Genomic DNA, 23643 nt, shown 5'->3' with positions numbered 1-23643 from the left:
AGTAAGCTTGCTATGATTAAATAAATATATGTATATAGAGTGAGATGGAGAAATGTAATCATATGCTTAATTAGAAATCTGGTTACAAGTAGTTAAAACTGCCCAGGTACTTAGCTTCACGTGCCCCTAAATTTCTCAACAGCTGATCAGAAATAATCTCTGCAAAAGCTCTATATAATAATGCAGAATAATTTGTTATTATGTTAAAAGTAATTTATTGGGCTTTTATTAAGATTTGTGTTAATGAATGTGTAATTGTGAGTGGGAGGAATTGTGGCAGTTTGTTCTAATTTGTCTTATAAACAAATTATGAAATTAAAAGAAAAATTTGTCCTTATACTGGCTAAAAATGCTTTGAGAAAATAATACCTAATGAATTTTACATAGTTATTCTTAACATCATTTGAAATGGTTTTTTTTAATAGTTTTTTGCAGCTTCTAATATTACCAATAACCGCATACTAGATTTTGGTAGGATCAATTCTGTAGATTTAGATTTAATAAGCATGATCATTGAAAGATTAAATAGTACTGGTATATATATACTAGATATATATATATATCTGTATATATATATCTTGTCAGATTTACTCTAGATTGGTTGCTGACTCACAACTTCATTAGCTTACTTTGATAATAAATTATTATATTCTAAATAAAGGTAAATTTTACTTTTGCAGTAGTATATATTGAGATGTTGACTTGTGTCTTAGAGTAATTTTCAATAGTATTAGTGATGACTGACAAATTTCATTACATCTGTTGTGTTTCTTGTATATTGTTTATATCATTTTTGTAGGAACTTTTTCAAAATTATTAATTAGCTTAGTTTTTAAATGTTTCTTAAATTTGCTCATGAATTTTAAATGTTTTTTTGACATGTTGAGTTGTTTTGTATTACAATGACTTGTGTACTTTCTTCTTGTATCTTCAGATTAAAATTTTGATTTCAAAGCATGTGTGAGATAATACTGAGAATTATTCCTTGTACTGTAACTGTTACAGCAAAATACTTATATAATAGTATAGCTATTCTGATTATGGCAGAGTTTGATATTAACAGCAACAGAAATTTAAAGTTGTAGAGTTAGTCAATATAGAATAGTTATTTTATTTTAGAAGTATGGTAAATAAAAGGAGAGTTAAAATAAGAGATCGTAGTCAAAGCTTGAAAACTGGAAGGCATTTTGAACATCACATGGATTAACCTTTTACAGAAAGGAAGCTGACAGTTTTGGTTGTAGAACCATCCTCTTCTAGAACATTGTTGTTACTGGAGTAACCTGAGCAATTTAAGGCTTCATTTCAGTAAACTAGTAAACTGATAAATTGGATACGATTTACTTTTGAATACTTACATTTATTTTTATCAGGGACTAGAATACCTGGCACTTCTAAGCAAATACGATACAAAGCAAAAGGACTATAACATTTAAAAAATATTATAGTTCTAATTGTACCAAAGTGATAAGTAATTAATTTAAATAGACAAAGCACAAAGCTTATGTGGCCCCCCTCCTATTCCGGAATAATGTATCTAGTGCATATTTGATTTGTAGAAGATTATGTTGCAGTTTGTAAATAAGAAAATAAACATTTGTTTATTGATACTCAGTAATAGGATTTTTTGAGTGGAAGAAATAGGAGGGAAGTGGGAAAATAAAAAAAATAATTATATTAATATTGTAACTGTTAAGTGCTTACATTTCCCCCACAATATTGTCTTGTACTGTATGATTTTTCAGCATTTAAGAAGCGGTTTTGTTCTTTATAGCTGAACCAATAACGTTTCCATCTGGAGGAGGCAAGTCATTTATTATGGGTTCTGATGATGTTTTGTTAAGTGTACTGGGCCTTGGAGACCTTGCAGACTTGACGGTAACAAATGATGCAGACTATAGTTATGATGTAAGTGCAGTTTTATTTTTAATTTTTTAATGATTTAATAGAAGGCTCCTTATTTTTTTGGAAACACTTATAAAACAGAATTAATGTCAAGGTGCATGGAAAAGATAAGTTTAAGTGTGTCAATATGTTGATTTGAAGTGACATGTAGTTTTTCTTTTGTAATTACTTTGTGGTGCTTAAATTTTTCTTAGGTATTGTGGTGGATTAGCTAGAAGTTTGGGATGATTGATTACCTTATAATATTGGTTGATAAATATCTATCTTGAGTAGTCAACTCTCAATTATCTACTCAAATTGAGCCATATTTTGGTGTCAACAAGAGAAAAATAGGTAACCTGAATCACTTGCCTTCAGGATACTTCTTAAAAATTATGTTTTATTTTTGAACTTTTATTTTTGTAAGCATAATGTTAAAGTTAGCTTGCCATTTCCTGAATACTTAGTCCTTCATTTGAGGGATGGGGAGAGAATGGAGATTGGATGGGAAGGTAGTGTTCAGAGGTGAAAGTAGTCTTGGATTAAATTTTTTATAGACAATTAACACTCAATTGAGAGTTAACTATACTTGTTTAGATTTTGTATGAACGAATTTGCAGTTTTTCAGCAAATTTATTTGTTCCCTTTTATAGCATTTCTTTTTTTCTACGTATTCTATCTAGATGAGCATGCTTTTTAGAGACACCAGTCTTGGTGGGCTGGATTATTCTCATTAATATTTTCAAAGTATTTAAGCAACTAAATTCTAGTAAACTTTTGACTACTTTAGAAGTGGTTTCACAGCCTATCTTTACAGATGGAGAAATGAAGGTAAAAAGATTAACCTCTTACCAATATCAACAATAATAATGAAAATAGGATGACGATATTCCTAAAGTGTCTTTAGTTCAGACTTTTGGAAAGTACCTTAATTTGCTTCCTTTAAAAATTTCACATGCTAATTTTCTAAATGACAGCTGTATTGTTAATACTATTCGCTTGGATTTTTGGTAGTGATTTATTAATTTTTATTTTTTTCATGTAAAGCATTGCAGCATGGTAGTTTTTTTGTTGTTCTCATCTGACGTTTAATAGGACTTTTGGCTTTAGCCTGATGATAGGTAAAACAGATTAAGGAACTCTTCCTTTGATCTAGATATTTGAAAGCTAATTGAAGTTATTCTTCTTAGTATCATCTATTAAATTATAACGATTTGTTATAAAGTTTTTAAGGTACATTAAATTTCCACTGGACATTTTAGCAAAGCAGTTTAATATATATATTTTACACACCAAAACACACAAAACTCCACTTGCCTATCAGTTTACGACTTTTACCACTAAATACTGCACTCTTTCTTTTTAGTTGCCTGCCAATAAAGATGCCTTTCGAAAGACATGGAACCCCAAGTATACACTACGTAGCCATTTCGATGGAGTACGGGCATTAGCTTTTCATCCTGTAGAACCTGTGCTGGTTACTGCCTCTGAGGACCATACTCTGAAACTTTGGAACTTGCAAAAAACAGTTCCTGCCAAAAAGCAAGTATTTTCATGTTAGCCTTTTTTTCCTTCTAAATTTGCTAATAATTATAAGTAATTATCCTTCTATATGGTTCTCTTTTTTAAAGCTTTCATTTGATCTTACCTAAGGATTCTTGAATGTCAACCAGTGATTTGCAGTTACTTAATTACCTTCTCCTCCCCCACCCTTGTACTTTCCTCTTTCAGGAGTGCCTCTTTAGATGTAGAGCCTATCTACACATTTAGGGCCCACATGTAAGTTCCGTTGAATTTGTGCTTAAATTAACAATCATAGTTATTGTTCACTATTACTTATGAATCCTCAAAGCTTAAAATTTTCTTTCAGTGTTTTATAGTAGAAAAGACATTTGTTAAGTAGTATTTCATTTGATTAATGATTGTATTAGTGAGAATATAATCTGTACTGTTCAAATTTAGGTTTTAAATTTTAAACAGTTTTTAGATACTGCATGAGTTTAGAGATTGGGGGGATACAGATATGTCTTCTTAGACTTTATAAGTAATTTTTTCCCTCTTTTCCTGTAATAGTGGTCCTGTTCTATCATTAGCTATTAGTTCTAATGGAGAACAGTGTTTTAGTGGTGGTATTGATGCAACCATCCAGTGGTGGAATATGCCTAGCCCTAATGTGGATCCATATGATACCTATGGTAAGTGAAAGGCTTAAAACATCTTTTTAAGTGAATGGAACTGACAAAATATTATTATAAGTTGCTTAAGCAAGTATTTGTCTTCTCATTTAGTTTTCATTTACTATTAATTTGCTTTATTAAATGGGGAAAATTAAGCAGTATCATACCATGGAATATTTAAGCCTGTGAATTGGTACTTTATTGTCCAAAAATTAAAAAATATATATATTAATTAAAACAATTTTAGTGCTAGTTAACAAGAAGGAAAATAAAATGTAATGAACAATTTTTTAAACTTAAGAAGTAGTTTATATAGTTCAAAAATACTTAGCATGGGGTGCCTGGGTGGCTCAGTGGGTTAAAGCCTCTGCCTTCGGCTCGGGTCATGATCTCAGGGTTCTGGGATCAAGCCCCGCATCAGGCTCTCCGCTTAGCGGGGAGCCTGCTTCCTCCTTTCTCTCTGCCTGCCTCTCTGCCTACTTGTTATTTCTGTCTGTCAAATAAATAAATAAAATATTAAAAACAAAACAAAACAAAAATGCTTAGCAAAAGAAAGTAGAAACAAATAGTGGCACTGTGTAAATCAGTACAATTTTTTAGAGGACAAAAATTTCTTAATTAAGAGAACCCTTTTACCCACAAATTATACTTTAAAAAATTTGTCCCACAGAAATACCTATATCTGTATTCAAATATATTTATAAGGGCATGTTTGTAATTATAAGAAATTAAAACAAAAAGAATATTTATTAATATGAAAAGGTAGAATGAACAGTGATCTACCTAATGGTTGGTGCATTTAAAAAAAATTTCAGGAGTGGGACACCTGGGTGGCTCAGTCAGTTAAGTATCTGCTTTCCACTCAGGTCATGATCCCAGTGTTCTGGGATTGAGTCCCGCTTCGGGCTCCTTGCTTAGCGGGGAGCCTGCTTCTCCTCTTGCTTGTGCTCGCTCTCAGTCTCTCTCTGATTGATCGATAAATAAATAAATAAATAACTTTAAAAGAATGTACTCTGACTCTAACATTGCTAGACACCAAAAATAAATAAATAAATAGATAGATAAATAGATAAATAAAATCCAGGATCTCTCTGTCCTTTTTATTTAACACACACTTGGTGCCTGAATTTGTCAGGTATGGTGTTAAGCACTATATCAAGAAATAAGAGTTAGTCTAGTGAAAGGACAGACATCAAACAAACAAAGGGGTCCAGTTTATGGCTAGAAATTTTAATAAGCAGTATGAAGATATAGAAATACTACGGAAGATAAAGATTCTTTATCTTTAATACGGAAGATTCTTTTAGATATAGTCCAAAATAGTGACATTTAAGTCACAATCGAAAGGATAAAAGGAAACTTTTAGGGGGCATTTTGGTGGCTCAGCCAGTTGAGCATCCAACTCTTGGTTTTTGGCTCAGGTAATGATCTCAGGGTCATGGGATTGAGCCCTGTGAGATGCCCCACACTTGGCATGAAGTCTGCTTGAGATTAAATAAATAAAGTCTTTTTTTTTTCTTTTTCCTAAAGGAAACTTTCAGTAAAGAGTTTTTAATCCAGAAAATGACCCATAAATGTAGGGTTTATTATTTTTTTAAAAAGATTTTGTTTATTTATTTGACAGAGAGAGAGATCACAAGTAGGCAGAGAGGCAAGAAGAGAAAGAGAGGAGGAAGCAGGCTCCCTGCTGAGCAGAGAGCCCAATGCGGGGCTCGATCCCGTGATCCTGAGATCATGACCCAAGCCAGAGGCAGAGGCTTAAGCCACTGAGCCACCCAGGTGCCCCTAAATATAGGGTTTGAAAAGGTGACCTGGCTATTGTAAGGAGAATAGATTAGGGGTGGGAGAAATGGAGAAAAGAATACCAAATAATGTCGTAAAGTTATAATGTAGTAGTCTAGTAGACTAGTTGAGAGTTGATGTTTCTCCATGGTTGTAAAGATGGTAAATCACTTCATAGTGGACCTGGGGAAGTAGGGTAGAATAGGAAGAATCTACTGATAAATTGGATTGAGTGGATAAAGTGATGGATAAGTGATTCTTGATTTTGTTTCTTTTTAAAACAGCTTTATTGGGATATAATTCACATGCTAAAATTCATCTTTTTATGTATACAGTTTTTACTATATAGATAGTATATATATAGTTTTTACTATATTCACAGGGTCGTGCATCCATTCCATTACCACTGTCTAATTCAGAACATTTTTATCACTACTGCTTTTTTTTTTTTTTTTTTGGACACGAACAAGTGAGTATATTAAGAACAGGTGTGAGAGGATTAAAGATGGTGAGTTCAGTTTTTAGCCATATTAAGAGATGGCAGTATCAAGTAGCTGATATTAAGATATGGGAATAGATTGTATAACATAGGGAACAGTGTACTGTTTAGGGCATGAAGAGAAGACAGAGACCTGAACAACTCTGATACTGGGAGGGTGACTAGAGCAGGAAAGCCAACAAAGGAAACTGAGAAGGAGTGGCCTTTGAGGAAGGAGGAAGTGAAGGAAAATGTGGGATCATGGAAGTATACCAAAATAAAAAAAACATTTTGAAAAGAAGGAAGCAGTCTGCCCTTTCATATGTTGTTGAGAAGTCCAATAATAGGAGGATAGAAAGGTTCCTTTTTTTATGACAAATAGGTCACCCAGGTCTTAGCCAGAGGTTATATGCTGGGACAAAGACCCTAGGGTGAAGGTACCTGTGGGCAACTTTTTAAGGCACACTCTGGATGCAAAGCAGTGTGATAAAAATAACCAAGAAAATAATCTTCAAAGGAAGAAAAATTTCATTAAACTTTTTGATAAAAGAGAGTTCATCATTGGTGATTTCAGCAAGGGCTGTTTTGGTGTAATAGTGGTATCAGAAAGCATATTACACTGATTAAGAGAGTGAATGAGAGTTTAAAAAAAACATATTATTCAATATGCTCTTCTGCTGTCTGTTGGAAGGGTGATATAAGATTAATGAAGGTTTTTGTTTAAGTCAGGAGATTCTGGAGCATCTTTGTTTGCTGTGGTAATGATGCTAAGGAGAAGGAGAATTATTGTGTAGTACAGAAACTGTAAACATGAAATAAGTTAGTGAGTTGAATGGAATCCAAAATTTACCTGGTAGAATTAGCCTTTGAGAAGAAGGTGGACAGTTCTTTACTCCTATCTGAAGGCAAGGAGAAGGTGGCTTTAGACACTTAGTAGATTGGATAGAGAAAAGATAAGGGGAGGGGTTTTTATTTCAGTGCTACAGTTTCTCAATGAAGTCCATAGAGATAATCATTCAGGTGGAAGGAAGTTTGGAAACTGAAAATTCCGGAGATGATAAGAAACAGCTGTGGAATGTGGGAGTTTGCTAGAGAAATAGGATTATAGGCCAGATGGTACACAGTGTTATTATTAGCCACCATGTCCATCAGATGATAAATGGGTAAATGAAACATAGTATATTCATACAATGGATATTATACAATAAAAAGAAGTAAAGTACTGAGGCATGTTACATCATGGACAAACCCTGGAAACTCTTTGCTAAGTGCAAGAAGCCCGTCACAAAAGACCGTCTGTATGAAATGTCCTGAACAGACAAACTTAAAAAAACAGAGTAGATTAGTGGTTTTGTAGTGCTACAGAAAAGCAGGAAGGAAGAATTGGGCGGTGGGGGGTGGGAATGGCTAATGAATGATGAAGGTGTCCTAAAATTGATGTGCTGATCATTGTATAACTCTGTTAACATAATAAAAGCCATTGTATTTGGGCGCCTGGGTGGCGCAGTCGTTAAGTGTCTGCCTTCGCCTCAGCTCATAATCCCAGCATGATCCCAGGACCGAGAGATTGAGCTCCATTTTGGGCTCCCAGCTCAGTGGGAAGCCTGCTTCTCCCTTTCCCGCTCCCCCTGGTTGTATTCCCTCTTACTGTCTCGCTCGCTCTCTGTGTCAAATAAATAATAAAATAATATACAGACAAAAGGTTGATATCTAGGATCTATAAAGAACTTCTCAAACTCAACACACACAAAACAGATAATCTATCAAAAAATGGGCAGAAGATATGAACAGACACTTCTCCAATGAAGACATACAAATGGCTATCAGACACATGAAAAAATGTTCATCATCACTAGTCATTAGGGAGATTCAAATTAAAACCACATTGAGATACCATCTTACACCAGTTAGAATGGCCAAAATTAGCAAGACAGGAAACAATATGTGTTGGAGAGGATGTGGAGAAAGGGGAACCCTCTTACACTGTTGGTGGGAATGCAAGTTGGTGCAGCCTCTTTGGAGAACAGTGTGGAGATTCCTCAAGAAATTAAAAATAGAGCTTCCCTATGACCCTGCAATTGCACTACTGGTTAGTTACCCCAAAGATACAGGTGTTGTGAAAAGAAAGGCCATCTGTACCCCAGTGTTTATAGCAGCAATGTCCACGGTCACCAAACTGTGGAAAGAACCAAGATGCCTTTCAGCGGACAAATGAATAAGGAACATGTGGTCCATATACACTATGGAATATTATGCCTCCATCAGAAAGGATGAATACCCAACTTTTGTAGCAACATGGACGGACTGGAAGAGATTATGCTGAGTGAATTAAGTCAAGCAGAGAGAGTCAATTATCATACGGTTTCACTTATTTGTGGAGCATAACAAATAACATGGAGGACAAGGGGAGATGGAAAGGGGAAGGAAGTTGAGTGAAATTGGAAGGGGAGGTGAACCATGAGAGATTATGGACTCTGAAAAACAACCTGAGGGTTTTGAAGGGGCAGGGGGTGGGAGGTTGGGGGAACCAGGTGGTGGGTATTAGGGGGCATGTATTGCATGGAGCACTGGGTGTGGTGCAAAAACAATGAATACTGTTCCGCTGAAAAGAAATTTAAAAAACAAAAAGAAAGAAAAAGAGAACTCACAGTAAAACAATTAGGTCAAAATCACTATGGGGAAAGAAAAATAATGATAGTGTATAATTTAAAAAATAATAATAATAAATTTTTTTTTAATTGTATTATACACTTTTTTTTGGGTTAAAGATTTTCTTTATTTGAGAAAGAGAGAGTGAGTGAGTGGGGAGGGGCCAAGGGAGAAGAACCAGCAGACTCCCTCTGAGTGTGGAACCTGACAAGGGGCTCCACCCCAGGACCCTGAGATGATGACCTAAGCCAAAGCCAGACACTTGATCAACTACCCAGGCACCTCCTTGAATTGTATACTTTAAATTGGTGAATTATATGGTATGGGAATTCTTTGTCATTAAAGCTGTTTTATAGAAAGTGTAGTGTTCTTTATAGAAAATTCTAAGAATACAGGAAAGTATTGTGGGGAAGATAAAAAATAACCCATAATTCAACAACTTAGAGATGGCCAGTGTGTACATTTTGGTTATCTTCTTAGGGCTATTAAACATGGTCTTTATACTTACTTATGTGATAAGTTATATTTTTCCAAAACATTTCTTTCCAACTTCTTTTAGCTAATTTTTGTTTGTTTGTTGTTTTTTCCCAGAGCCAAATGTTCTAGCTGGCACTTTAGTTGCACATACAGATGCTGTCTGGGGTCTTGCTTACAGTGGCATAAAAAATCAATTACTGTCTTGTTCAGCAGATGGCACTGTTAGGTTATGGAATCCACAAGAAAAATTGCCATGTATTTGCACTTACAATGGAGACAAGGGTAAGTAAATTTTGCCCTATAAAAAAAAAGCTGTTTTTGTTTTTTTTTTTTTTTAACTTGGAAATAGGAATGACAAAGCAAATGATTTACTATTCCTCTGTTACTCTGAGATAATGAAATAATTTTATAAAGCTTTTGGTGATCTTTGTACTCCTAGTCATTTTTTATAAACAAGAAAGGAGTTTTGCAAGTATATTCTGTAGTTTGGTGCTTTTTGACCTTTTCCAGGACATGTCCTATTTAAAAAATCTCTCTGTAATAGTGAAATAGTAGACAAATGAGGCTGTTCATAGGAACAACATGAGGGCCTCCACTTTCTGTAGTTGCCTGCCCAGAAAGATTGAAGGGATCACAGTCTTAAGGATATGTAATATGTAAGATCACATTGATGAGAAGTATCATAATCATTGAATTAGCACCCTTAAGTGGGAAGTACAGACTGAATTACAGGTAGAATTTCAGGTGTTTTCCTGTCAAAGGAAGCTGGAAGCAATTTGCTTTTTGATACCATTTACTTATATACATATGTTTGTATACTGGTATTGGACATGTTTTCAAGGCATTTTTAAGTTATTTTAAAAATCAGACCTTTTATTTTTATCAAAAACTGTTTTATCTTAAAGCATTTTAGATAAATAGTATACACTTATTTTGTAGGATCTCTTAGATACCTTAGTGATTCTACTAATTTTTCAATTACCCAAACTTTTGAGGTAAAAATTTATTTAGACATTTATTGCTTCATTTAATTTATTGCTTGACACTCTGGATTTTACCTAGTTGTGCATTAATCTGGCCATTTGAATATTAAAGACAGAAGTTGCTGCTGAGGACATGGTAGGATGGTACTGCATCAGTGAATTCCAGATCCAGGCTTTATTTTCACAGATCCAAAATTCCAACTTGTGTGAGCTACTTGATAAGGCTTATAGGTCTCAAACAGGTGCAGTCTCCCAAGATAGTGATTGAGAATGCTAATTTATCATTTTACATTTAAAAAAAAAATGAAATAACTTCTGTACGTATCTCATAATTTTGAACCCCCTAATTGTAGTTTTCTTACACTGTTAAATAGAGTGTTCTAACAGCTAAAAATAATTGAGGGAAAGTTACCTGTTATATCTCACTATCCTAATGTAATTGTTCTCTTTTTCATTATTGACATTATTTCAGGAATACTTGAATTCCTTTTTCTTATTAGTGAAGCAGGGATTTCTAAATTGTTTTTACATGGGATCTCTTTGGGCTTCTTTTCAGAGCATGGAATACCTACATCGGTTGACTTTATAGGCTGTGATCCAGCTCATATGGTGACCTCTTTCAACACTGGTAGTACAATAATTTATGATTTAGAAACATCACAATCATTGGTGATGCTTTCATCACAGATAGATTCTGGTAAGTTTTCATAGGTTTCTTTGAAACCTTAAAAAAGATTATTACAGGGGTGCCTGGGTGGCTCAGTGATTTAAAGCCTCTGCCTTTGGCTAAGGTCATGATCCCAGGGTTCTGGGATCCAGCCCCACATCAGGCTCTCTGCTCAGTGGGAGCCTGCTTCCTCCTCTCTCTCTGCCTGCCTCTCTGCCTGCTTGTCATCTCTCTCTGTCAAATAAATAAATAAAATCTTTTAAAAGATTATTATACAATAGAGGGTAATCTTTTAAGTTTTATATTTTGACTGTTTGAATTTATGATGGAAAAAGTTTCAGTACATTATAGGTATATTTATTTACATTGTGTTTGCAATTTTCTCAAATTATGCTTAAAAGCTTGGAGAAACATTTAAGGGACAGAGAACGTAAGAGCAATGTAAGTGTGAAAGCACAGGAAATAATTTTAAAGTTTTAATGGAAATACATGTGAAAGAGGAAATAATATAAGCCTGAGGAAAGCATCTTCCATCTTTATTAATTATGTATGAATGGCCAGTGTTGCTAGTGTAGACTGATTTGTGCTTTACAGTTTATTTAAATAGGGCTCCAAATAAGGCCCATGCATTGTAATTGATTGATAATGTGTCTCAGGTATCTTCTTATTTGTAGGTTCCCCCTCCATCTCTTCTTTTTCCCTTGAATTTTTTGATTGAAGAAATTAAATCATTTATCCATCATTTATCAGTCACTTATCAAATTGAATCATTTATCAACCTGTAGTCTCCACAGTGTGGATTTTGCTGCTATCATCCTTGTGGTATCATTTAATGTGCTTTCTCTTTTCATTTTATTTCCTATAAATAGAGGAGGCTTATTCAAATTCAGGTTTAATATTTTTATTTGTCTTCATTATAAAGTTTTTCAGTGTTTTTGGCAAGACTACTTTATAGTAATTTGTGAGCTTTTATCAGAAATAAATATTGTCTGGTTGTTTATATTTTTCTTATGTTTTCAATCTTAATGATCATTGCCTAGGTCCATTAATTCATTAATTCTGTTGAAGAATGATTTTTCTAATTCTTTCCTTCTCCACTTAATATCTAGAATATTTCTGTAAAAAAGGAACACCCCTCATCAATCATTTGATTAACCTGGATTTAGTGGTTATAAGTGAAGGGGAAGATCAGTTATTGATCCCTTCCCCACTTGATCAGTTTTCAAAGTAATGAGGTGGTTTCCTAGCATTACCCAAAGGTGACTTTTGAGTCTTTTGGGTGTTTTATTACCATTATAATCTATAATCTATAATAAATGTATCTCATGTGTTTCAGTCTGTTGCAGGTGTTACCTTTATCACTCCTCAGATTGTTTCATCTTTAGCCAGTGGGAGCTTATTCAGGTTTTGCTCTTGAGTCCTTTTGACATGACTCTGCTAATCATTGATAACTTTCTTACTTTCTGATATGGCAAGATGTTTTGTGTTCCTCTTGTTCATTTTGTGCCCCAGACTGAAATCTTGTACTTCTCTAAGGAGCCATGGTTTCTTTTAGTGGAAAATGGCATTTATAGACTATAATATAGTTCAGGGCTTTTGGGTTGGTGCCCTAGATTTTATGGCTCTTGAATTGCTTGTTGGTTTGGGCTTCTTCAGTGGACAGAGCTGGAAATGCATTTTTAAAAAATAAAAAGAACGATAGATTCATACAAATACTTCCCATTCAAATTGAGATTTATGTTTTTGCTTTTTACCTCATCTTAATCATGCTGAAACTCTTGGTTGTCAGCAGAATCATCATCATCATCATCATCATCTCTTTTTTTATTTATTCCACAGTATAGATAGAGTCATCTCAAAATAATAAAAATGACGCCACCACCAATAGTTTGATACTGATAATAGTTTCATATGAATGGTGCATTCCATTTGGGATGAGACATCTAATTATTCTGCTTTCAAGTCACTTGAAGTGGTTCATTTCTTTGTGTTTATACCTCAGTTGGACATGCAGTTAAACTCATTTGTTTAATTTTACTTTTCCTTTTGTGTGTGTGTGTGTGTGTGTATGACTGCCTTTAAAAAATCATTTTATAATTATTTAAACCATTTAAATGGCTTCATGGTCAAATCAAATCTCAAACAAAATTAGTCAAAGAAGTGTCTTTCCTGGCATCTTTTCAACTCTAGTCCCTTTCTCCCTTTCACACAGGTAATGTGTCTAAGTTAAGTGTTCTTTTATGTATGTGGAATGACTGATGTAGTGAAAATCTAATAAGTTTTGATGATATTTTTCCATTAGTTTTGATCCCTTTAGTTTATTCCTCGTCTCTAATAAAAAATTAAGAACTTGGTAGCAGAGAAAGGTTTCGTTCCTAAGAACATGAATTCCTATTCTTTGTGGTTTTTTGTGAGTGTGGGTAGGATGGGGGTTGTTCCTTGCAAACATCTAATTTTCACTTGCAAGCAAATTTATTCATTAAATGCTTGTAATTCATTTATGGACTGTTTGTTTAGAGTAATGATTACTGTGGCTCTTTTAAAATTCTAAACCACCTATACTGACAGTCTGCATTAAAATATTCCTAATTTTTCCTTGAGTTTAGTGCTGTCCATATTACAGGACATGATAGCTTACACTAACATTTTTTAAGAAACTGTATCTCTCGGGACGCCTGGATGGCTCAGTGGGTTAAAGCCTCTGCCTTTGGCTCAGGTCATGATTCCAGGGTCCTGGGATCGAGCCCCACGTTGGGCTCTCTGTTCAGCAGGGAGCCTGCCTCCCCCTCTCTCTCTGCCTGCCTCTCTGCCTACTTGTGATCTCTGTCTGTCAAATAGATAAATAAAATCTTAAAAACAACAACAACAACAACAAAACTATCTCTCCAGAGCTCTAGTTTTAGTTTTCAGATTTTTCTTTTATACAAACGCTTTAGTTTTTTAATGATTCCTATTTCTTGATAAGCTTAAAAAGGCTATCAGCCAGGGTTGCCTGGGTGGCTCAGTCTGTTAAGCATCTGCCTTCAGCTCAGGTCATGATCCCAGGGTCCTGGGATCAAGCCCCATGTTGGGTTCCCTGCTTAGCGGGACTCAGTGAGGAGTCTTCTTCCTCGTCCTTCTTCTCCCTTTGCTCTTCTTCTCCTGCTGGTGTTCTCTCTCTCTCAAATAAAATCTTAAAAAGAAAAAAAAGGGCTGTCATCCAAATTTTAATCGAGAGCTTGAACTTCAGTGCATTTTCTTCCTTTATTTTTCAGGTTTACAATCCAGTAATCACATTAACAGAGTAGTAAGTCATCCCACACTTCCTGTTACAATAACTGCTCATGAAGATAGACACATCAAATTTTTTGACAATAAAACGGGTAAGTAGGTTGTCGTATATTCTTCTTAGTCTTAGTAAATTTGAGATGATCAAAAATGGTATTCTTTTTATGTTAGACATGCTGACTTTTTGCCTAAAAAATTGCCAAGTTGAACTATTTCAACTCAGATTTTTGCTTTACTTAATGTAGTACACGTACATGTTAAGTTCTGTCCTTAAGTCTGTATAATACTTTGCCTACCAGTTATGTTTTTCTCCATTTCATGTTAAATATAAACCCGTCCATTTGAAATTTCTTCTTCATATTCTGTTGTGAAAGGTCTCTTTCTGGGGTTTAATATTTCAGATATGCTCTTAGAATTATTCCTCAGGAGATGAAATGATGAAATAGTGGAAATTGTTAATTGTTATTTTCCCTCGATTTCTTATTGTGAGGAAACTTACCAGTTATATAGAAGTCCAATTAAATTTTAATTTGGCCTTAGGGTTGTTTTTTCTTAATGACCTCTGTTTCATCTTTCCTTAGAATACCACATAAAATACTATTGGTGCTCAGTTAGGCTCTTTTGAGAAGCTAAAACCAGGGGTATTGAAGGATTTCCAAGTAAGAAACCTAAAAGTTAATTGCAGCATTATTGCAAGGCAAAAGATTGTCAAGCAAGACAACAAAGCAGAACTACAGATTTCTCTTTGATATCTCATTCATTCAAGAAGGCTCCACGCCAAACGTGAGCTTTAAACTCATGACCCTAAGATCAAGAGTCAGATGCTCTGTTGACTGAGCCAGCCAGGTGCCCCTCTACAGATTTCTCTCTGAAGGTTATGTAGGATGTGGTTATAATTATTAATCTTTAGAGTCTTAAACTAAGTCCCCATGTTCAGGTAACACACTAATGGACAGATTCCTTTTAACTCAGTAGAAGTTGAGAAGAGAGTGGATATTTACAGTCTGTATCTCAAAGGAAAGAAGATTCATATTTGTATGAAAATTCTCATTTTAGCACCTTCTCAAAACAATTCTATGAACATTTTTATGAAGCCTCATTGTCTTCCTTTGCTGTAAGCACAGAGATAATTTCCTTTGTATTTCTGAAAAGATTTTTTAGATTAACTATTGGAGATTTACATTTAGGTTTGTAAGGGGAGGGTCAGGAATTTTAGTAGTTGTATTAACAGCAAAGTGTGAGTCTCTAGAGCTGTTTTATTGGCAGAAATCAAGAAAATGGTAATAAAATTTTATTTAATAACAAGTAGCATATATATGTATAACATATGTAATATATGTAAGTAGAACAGTCTTACAGATTGTTTAAAAATTCTACCAATTTATTCTTTCTGTTAATTAGCCTAGTTACCTTCTCTGTAATGTAAAGACATAGCAATAGGCTCTTAACAATTGAAACGGTCTTTCTAAATCCATCTCACTTCCCACATAGGTACATACACATAACAACATTGAGTTAAATTAAACTGTAAATTGTAGTCAGGTATACTGTTTCCAAAGAAACCTATCCCTGAAAATTGGTAATTCATTTAAATGTGATAAACTAGAATATTTTCGTAGCTGGTCTAGTGTTGACAGCTAAGTTTTTAATAGAGTATTATTTTGTCAAGTGACTGTTGTATTTATTGAATTTTTTAATCTGAAAAATAGAAATTGATACTGTGGATGAATTCAATGAATTCTAAGATTTTAACAAAAAGATTATATTTAGCTTTTGTATTCTGCATGGCACTGGCTGCTGTCATGTATAAGATGTGGTTTCTCTTCTCTGCGAGCTTATCATTGTTTTGGGAAAATACGACACGTGTCTCTGTGTGTGTGCATGTGCACTCATATTGCAGTAAGATGAGTCATGCTAGATAAAGGAGTCTTCATAGTGAGGGTTTGATCTTTTCCTTGAAGAAATGGTAAGTTTTATTGTTTGTGTGTGTGTGTGCTTGTTTTTAAGTGAAGAAGGTAGTGGGAAACTCCAGTGGGCCTATTTTGAGTACAGGCAGCATGGTGGTAGGAACGTGGGCTGGAACAAAAGTATTTTATAGGTAAAGCTAAAGAGGTAAGTTTGAAGAAGGGAAACAAAAACCTTTGAGGAGAACTTCTCAGCACCAGGCTAAGAATAATGGATTTTTGTTTATGCTGTATACTATGAAAACCACTTAAGATATTTGAGCAGGGGTTTATAAAATTGGTTTAAAAAGATTATTTAAATTGTATTACCTGGTAGATCTTTGACTTTAAAGAATTTGTAATTTCAGTTTCTACTGTTTGTTCTGGAGAGATATTAAGGGCTCATGATTTTTTAAAATTTTGGTAGAGGTACAAATTTGAGTTGCATGTACCGTGCCTGAGAAACTTAGCTAGTGATGGTGAGGTATACAAGTGAGGGATATGGAAGAGTTGTAGATGGAAGATCCTGAATTTGTTGTGGACTCATTCATTTGGCACACTTTATTGTCCACCATATCCCTGACATAGTTTTCAGCTGTTACATTCAGTTTCCTGAATAGAACAGACAAAATGTCTGGTCCTCTTATGTCTGGTCTGCATTTTTAAAAAAATATCTATTTTGTCTCCCATTTCATAGAGTCTCACAATATTGATTACCCAAGTCAGAGGGCTTAAGGTGTCAGAGAGGCAAGCACAGACTGCGTGTATTCTCTGTTTCTCTCCGTTATAGGAAGCGTTAACTTTGGTCAGTGAAGAGAGGTAGTAACAGAAACATGGGGCAAAAGTGAAATTGGCTAAATGGGAGAAGCCATAAGTATATGTTGCTAAAGACAGAGTCCTAACTCTCAGGAAGTGTCAGAAGTTTTGTGACTTCTGTGGTCACCAGTGGAAGCCCAACATCCAACTTAGTTCAGCATTCTACTTCTTTATTCCTGTGTAATCTGAAGGAGTCATTTAAATTTTAAAGTGACCTTCTGACTGTGTGGAGAGGAAGGGTCGACTCTCAATTGACTTAGCATGTCATAGGGTTAATTTAATGCCCAGACAGGAGAACTGGAGGCAAACTGGGCAAACTATAGTAAGTACCCTTGAAGAAGTGAGTAAATCTGCTTTTTGGATGAAAGAATTCTTTGGTTTAAGACATGTTACATGCATACTACATCTCATTCTCAGGAGAGAAGTTGGAACTAGATTTGTGAATTAAGAGTTACCATCATAGATAATGACATTTTAAAGGAAGCTAATGATGCTTGGTATTTTTTTTTTTAAGATTTTATTTATTTATTTGACAGAGATCACAAGTAGGCAGAGACAGAGAGGCAAGCAGAGAGAGAGAGGAGGAAGCAGGCTCCCTGCTGAGCAGAGAGCCCGATGTGGGACTCGATCCCAGGACCCTGAGATCATGACCTGAGCCGAAGGCAGCGGCTTAACCCACTGAGCCACCCAGGCACCCTGATGCTTGGTATTTAACCTCTGATGATTTGAGATTATTGTCCTGGATACCAACTATTCATGCTTGGATTTTTTATAGGAATGTTGGGAGGAATGGATTCTAAATTTTCTTTTTTTAAAGATTTTATTTATTTATTTGACAGAGATCACAAGTAGGCAGAGAGAGAGGGAAGCAGGCTCCCTGCTGAGCAGAGAACCCAATGTGGGGGTCCATCCCAGGACCCTGGGACCATGACCTGAGCTGAAGGCAGAGGCTTTAACCCACTGAGCCACCCAGGCACCCCAGATTCTAGATTTCTGATGAGTTATGTTAGATTACGCATTTAAAGATAGTATGTTGAATGATTCTTTTGTTCTTCAAGGTAGCAAAGAAGAATCTCAAATTATTCTGTTAGTATTAGTGAGAAACAGACAAATGTGTTTTTGAAATGATGAGAGACTAATTCTGTACTTAACTGATGACATTAGTATTGCCAGAAAGTGAGAGGACCTTTTATGTTTACAGAGTAACTTTTGCACATTTGATTATGTTGTGGTTTTATAAGCAGGCTAGGAGCTGTAGCAAACAATGAAAGTAGATCTAGTTCATGTCCCATTGTGGAATGTCATCAGGGGACCAAAAACGTGGCACATGATTCTAACTAGAATTCTGAAGAAGACCTCTCATTAGGAGCAACACAGACATTTGAGTAATAAAGACTCATTGCTGAATGAAAGGGGAGGTAATTTTAGAAATACCAGTATTTGCTATTTTATTCCCTTCTTGGATGAATCAGTTTATGATACTGCTTTTCATCCACCAAAGGCATATATTGCCAGTGCAGAGGCCGATCCTCTTGTCCCCGAGGTATTTATGCAACATAACTTTGTACTTATAACTTTTTTAACTTGCCATTAAATCCCATTTTCCAGAATATTGTTTTTGCTACTGTCTGGGGAAATCTAGAATAATTTCTCTAATTTACTCTCACCCCTCCTCCCTTTCTTCTTTCCGATTTATAAAATGATTGACATTTCAAAGGATAAATGAATCTGATAATAGAATCTTTAGTTAGGAATATATCCTCTAGTGATTTATTTATTAGTAACCCTGTATATGAAATAACCTTTACATCTCTTAATGAGAGAGATTTTTTTCTATATTTAGTTTAATTCCACTTTATATGATCTTGAGCCTTGATGCAACCATATAGTCATTATGTTTTCCACTGCCTGCCAGGTACTGTCAGATGCGTGTCACACAGATGTCTTTAGGAATAACTGGGAAAGTTCTGCATTAGATTTCAAATTCTCTTTTAAAAAGTTATTACAGGCATATCTCTGTGGTTCAGTTTCATACCACTTCAGTAAAGCTCATTTGTCATTAAAGTATGTCAAATGAATTTTGGTTTCCCAGTGTATATAAAAGTCGTGTTTATACCATACTGTTGTCTACTAAGGGTGCAATAGCATTGTGTCTAAAAAACCCAAATGTATGTACCTTAATTAACGAATGTTTATTGCAAAAAAATTGCTAACTGTTGCTTAGCTTTCACCAATTTGGAGGCACTCATCACAGATCACCATGACAAATAAAATAATAATGAAAAGGTTTTCAATATTGAAGAATTACCAAAATGTGATGGAGACACAAAGTGAGCAAATGCTGTTGGAAAATGGTGCCAGTAGATTTGTTCAACACAAGGTTGCCACAGATCTTCATTTTGTAAAAACAAAAACAAAAACCCAAAAACCTGTAGTATCTTTGAAGCACAATAAAGTGTAAGGTATACCTATGGGTACTGGGTGAACCTTGAAAACTGTGACCAAAAAAAAAAAAAAAAAAAAAAAAAAAAGTGACAGAAGGCAGACACAAAAAGCCACATGATATTGTATGATTTCAACTGTTTGAAGCATCCAGAATAGGCCAAATCATAGTGAGAGAAAGCAGATTAGTGGTAACCAGGGACTTGGGGGAAGGGAGCTTTAGGGAGTGACTGCTTAATGGGTACGGGTTTCCTTTTGCAGTGAGGAAAATGTTCTGAACTGGATAATGGTGATGGTTGCATATCATTGCGAATGTTCTAAAAGCCACTGAATGATACCTTCCCAAATGGTTAAAATGGTAAATTTTATGTTACATGTATTTTACCACAGTAAAAAATATATTGCTATAGTGATTGTCTCTTTTATGTTGATGCTATATTATGGTTTCTGATCTCAAAAGTTAGTAACTCTTTGTGAAAATTTTATCTTCTGTGTTATGTTTTATTTAGGTAAAATGATCCATTCTATGGTAGCTCATTTGGATGCTGTTACAAGTCTAGCAGTAGATCCTAATGGAATCTACCTGATGTCTGGAAGTAAGTCTGAACTTCCTGTACTGCCACAAGCTTTATAAAAGAATTGTTACTCAATAATGTACTTTATTTGTTCTTTTATTACAGGCCATGACTGTTCTATTAGATTGTGGAATTTGGACAGCAAGACATGTGTGCAAGAAATAACAGCACATAGGAAGAAATTAGATGAATCGATTTATGATGTTGCTTTCCATCCATCAAAAGCATATATTGCCAGTGCAGGGGCTGATGCCCTTGCTAAAGTATTTGTGTGAATCAACAAAAACTCACATCTAACAAATTTGCTTGGACAAAAAGAGGGTCTGCATCACTGCCATCTGAAAGGTTACTGATATGACACTACATGTGATCTGCTTGGTGAAAGCTATTCAAGGCAGGCATAAATTGATGGAAATCACATCTTAATGTCAGGCTCATTAATTTAATTGTAATTACTGTATCTTGTGGGACAAATAAAAAGGACTCCATTATTTGTGGCCTGTACTGGATATGAACTGAGCGTATGTCTGTTTTTTAGGTATCTTTAAGCCAATGTGGAGTCTGATCTTACAAAAGACTTTTATTTTGGACTCTGTGTGCTGCCTTAGGGTTAGGAATGTGGTGCTCTTGTTGGGGGGAAAGTGAGCTCCAAGAGTAGCTTTTTTTCATCTCTTAGTGATTTTTCTGTTTATCAGTTGAATGCCACAGATTCCCTTTTAAACTTATTTTGCTTTAAAAAAAAAAAAGAAAATTTAACTTAAAATATTTTAGCATTAGTTGCACAAAATGTTTGGATAAAATTCTAGTTTTTATAAGTCTTTTTATATATTTAGCCTGTCACAACAGTGCTCAAGATTGTATTGAAGTTTTTCTGCATTATACAACCCTAAAACACAGAGATCTCACTGACCCGCTGCCGTGTAACCACACTTTTTCCTTCTTTTGCCTAATACAGCTCAGCTAAGTCCTTCCATAAAGATGCTAAATCACCTTCATCATCACATAATTGTCTTCATATACCAAGGACTATTAAGTGTATTAAAATGAAACAGTGGGGTTTAATACTCCAAATGAACTCTTTAAAAAGAAAAAAAAAAACTAATCTTGGCATCCTATCACTATGTGATATTTTGTACATCTTACTGTATTTACAAGTTTATTTATCAAGGATTATCCATCTTGCTAATAGCCTATTATTTATTTCACTTTTTGTTGATCTTTATATCCTTTTATTAATGTGCTAAAGGAACCTGTATATCTATTTTGGAACTCTTTGAATAGTCTAAAATAGACTAAAAATTGAATATTTTATAGTTTAAGTTACAAACCAATGTGATTTCCCCCATATGCATATCTTGGTTTACCATGATTCCAAACAAAAACTATCTTGTTTAAAAATATTTGGAGTAAAATTTTATTTGCATTACAAATAGGATACAAAAATAGTTGAATCAGGATACAGAAATCTGCTGTGTTTGGATTAGTTATCCCTGTTTTATTTTTTCAGATGTGCTTAATTTTATGGTGTAACTAAAGATTTTGTTTGTGTAATGCATGATTAAGACAATAAAGTATTTTTTCTAGTCTTCCAAAAACTTTTCTGATCAGTTTGCGAGTTTTGATGAGTTTTGTAAGGTTTTTGTTTTACAAACTATGAATCAGCAAATTTTTAAGATTGTACCACATAGCAAACATACATCTGTTGAAAAATAATGTATATAAAATGCATATAATAAATATTAAATTGTGTACCTGTATGTTACTATTGGCTACATTATTTTGTGTTGATTAATAAAGTGCAATACTTTACTCTCCATCATTAAACTAGGAAATGGAGATGATTTCTCAGTGAGTCCTTCATTTTTATGCTGTTCTATTAAACTTCGTATTGCTTATTGAGACTCTAATTAAAGATTAGGACAGTTAACACTATTAAGAATGACTTTCTACATATTTCACCCCATTTGGGAATCTTAAAAAGTCTTCTATTAAAGTAAGTTAGATAATTCACAATAACCAAAAAAAAGAAAAAGTAGAGATCCAGTATTAAATAATTTCCTTAAGTTGTTTTTTTTTCCCCCCCATTTGACAGAGAAAGCGAGAGGGAATACAAGCAGGGGAAGAGGGAGAGGGAGAAACAGGCTTCCCATGGAGCAAGGAGCCAGATGTAGGGCTTGATCCCATGACCTGAGCTAAAGGCAAATGCTTAATGACTTAGCCACCCAGGTGCCGCTTAAATGTTCTGTTTATGAAATCTGGATTTCAGTTAATAGTGTTGTCATTCCTATCTAGCCATACCTATTTCCACAAAAAAGCAAAGCAGAGAATAAACTGCATTACTCAATTAAAAGTTGTTCTTATAAATAATAAGTATCTTGAAACTTTTTCTTTCAACAAGGTAATATCCTTTTTTGAAGAAAATTGGAAATGGAATTAGAGGGTAACAAAACTTAAGTAGCAAAATTCTGTCTAAATTATTAGTGCAAAAAATTACATTGTGTGTACATTGAGAAACTTTTCTACATAAAAATACAAGTGTCAATTTTAGTCATTGCTGGTGAAATACTAAAATTTTTCACAATTTTCTTGAAGTGATAGATATTTTGTTTTCTGAAGATTCAACTTAATGAACAAAGTAAAAGGCATATTTTCTCCTTTTTTATTTTTCTCCTTAGTTTTTGGAAATAGTTTTTCCAAAGGTAGTATGGTTTCCGGCAGCTATTCCAAACTGATGCGTTACTGTTTAACTGAAATGTGATTGTCATCATCGCAGAGCATAAACATTCACCTCTTGGGATGTATTAAAACTGAAATGAATAAAAATTAGTATAGATGTTTATTTTTGTCTTCTCTACTTTGGTTGTATTCTTCTCTCCAGTGTTAAATGTTTGGAAGAGACTAAAGGATACAAAAAGAGAAAGTCTTACTTTGTGTGCTCCCTTTTGTGACTTATAGAAAATTATGTAGACTGATTTGACTATGAAACGGTGCTTTTTAAAGTTTAAGAATATATATATTTTTAAAGATTTTATTTATTTATTTGACAGAAATCACAAGTAGATGGAGAGGCAGGCAGAGAAAGAGAGGGAAGCAGGCTCCCCGCTGAGCAGAGAGCCCGATGCGGGACTCGATCCCAGGACCCTGAGATCATGACCTGAGCCGAAGGCAGAGGCTTAACCCACTGAGCCACCCAGGCGTCCCTAAGAATATTTTTGTATACAAATGTTAATCTGTTGACTTTCTCAGTATTTAATCATAATCTGCCCTTTTCATACTTTATTTTTGTGTAATTTTCTCATATTTCAACGTTATCCACTAACAACCAGTACCTCATTTAACACATTAAATGTTATAAAAAGCCTAGCATATTTGAAATTTAGGCATGCCTAAATTGTAATACATCTTTTTAAAAATCCTTTTACTTAACTTTTTTTTTAAATATTTTATTTATTTATTTGACAGAGATCACAAGTAGGCAGAGAGGCAGACAGAGAGAGAGGAGG

The 23643-nt window shown here is 34.4% G+C and overlaps 1 protein-coding gene across 3 annotated transcripts in view; it reads left to right on the top strand.

Moving 5' to 3' along the window:
* The window catches only part of STRN3 (striatin 3), a 115514-nt gene extending 93617 nt beyond the window's left edge, over positions 1–21897 (top strand). For all 3 annotated transcript variants that reach the window (XM_004755147.3, XM_004755148.3, XM_004755149.3), the window contains 9 exons: positions 1775–1908; positions 3251–3426; positions 3616–3663; positions 3958–4079; positions 9562–9729; positions 10987–11127; positions 14352–14459; positions 20075–20161; positions 20246–21897. In XM_004755147.3, the coding sequence (XP_004755204.1) occupies positions 1775–1908; positions 3251–3426; positions 3616–3663; positions 3958–4079; positions 9562–9729; positions 10987–11127; positions 14352–14459; positions 20075–20161; positions 20246–20415 (1154 nt within the window). In that variant the 3' untranslated portion in view covers positions 20416–21897. The remainder of the gene's footprint in view (positions 1–1774; positions 1909–3250; positions 3427–3615; positions 3664–3957; positions 4080–9561; positions 9730–10986; positions 11128–14351; positions 14460–20074; positions 20162–20245) is intronic.
* The last annotated feature ends 1746 nt before the right edge of the window (positions 21898–23643 follow it).

The sequence above is a fragment of the Mustela putorius genome, unplaced genomic scaffold (assembly GCF_011764305.1).
Source record: "Mustela putorius furo isolate JIRA1106 unplaced genomic scaffold, ASM1176430v1.1 tig00003898_pilon_pilon_pilon, whole genome shotgun sequence".
NCBI classification, from domain to species: Eukaryota; Metazoa; Chordata; class Mammalia; order Carnivora; family Mustelidae; genus Mustela; species Mustela putorius.
The sequence above is the reverse complement of the archived record's forward strand: the minus strand, read 5'-3'. Positions and strand labels throughout refer to the sequence as shown.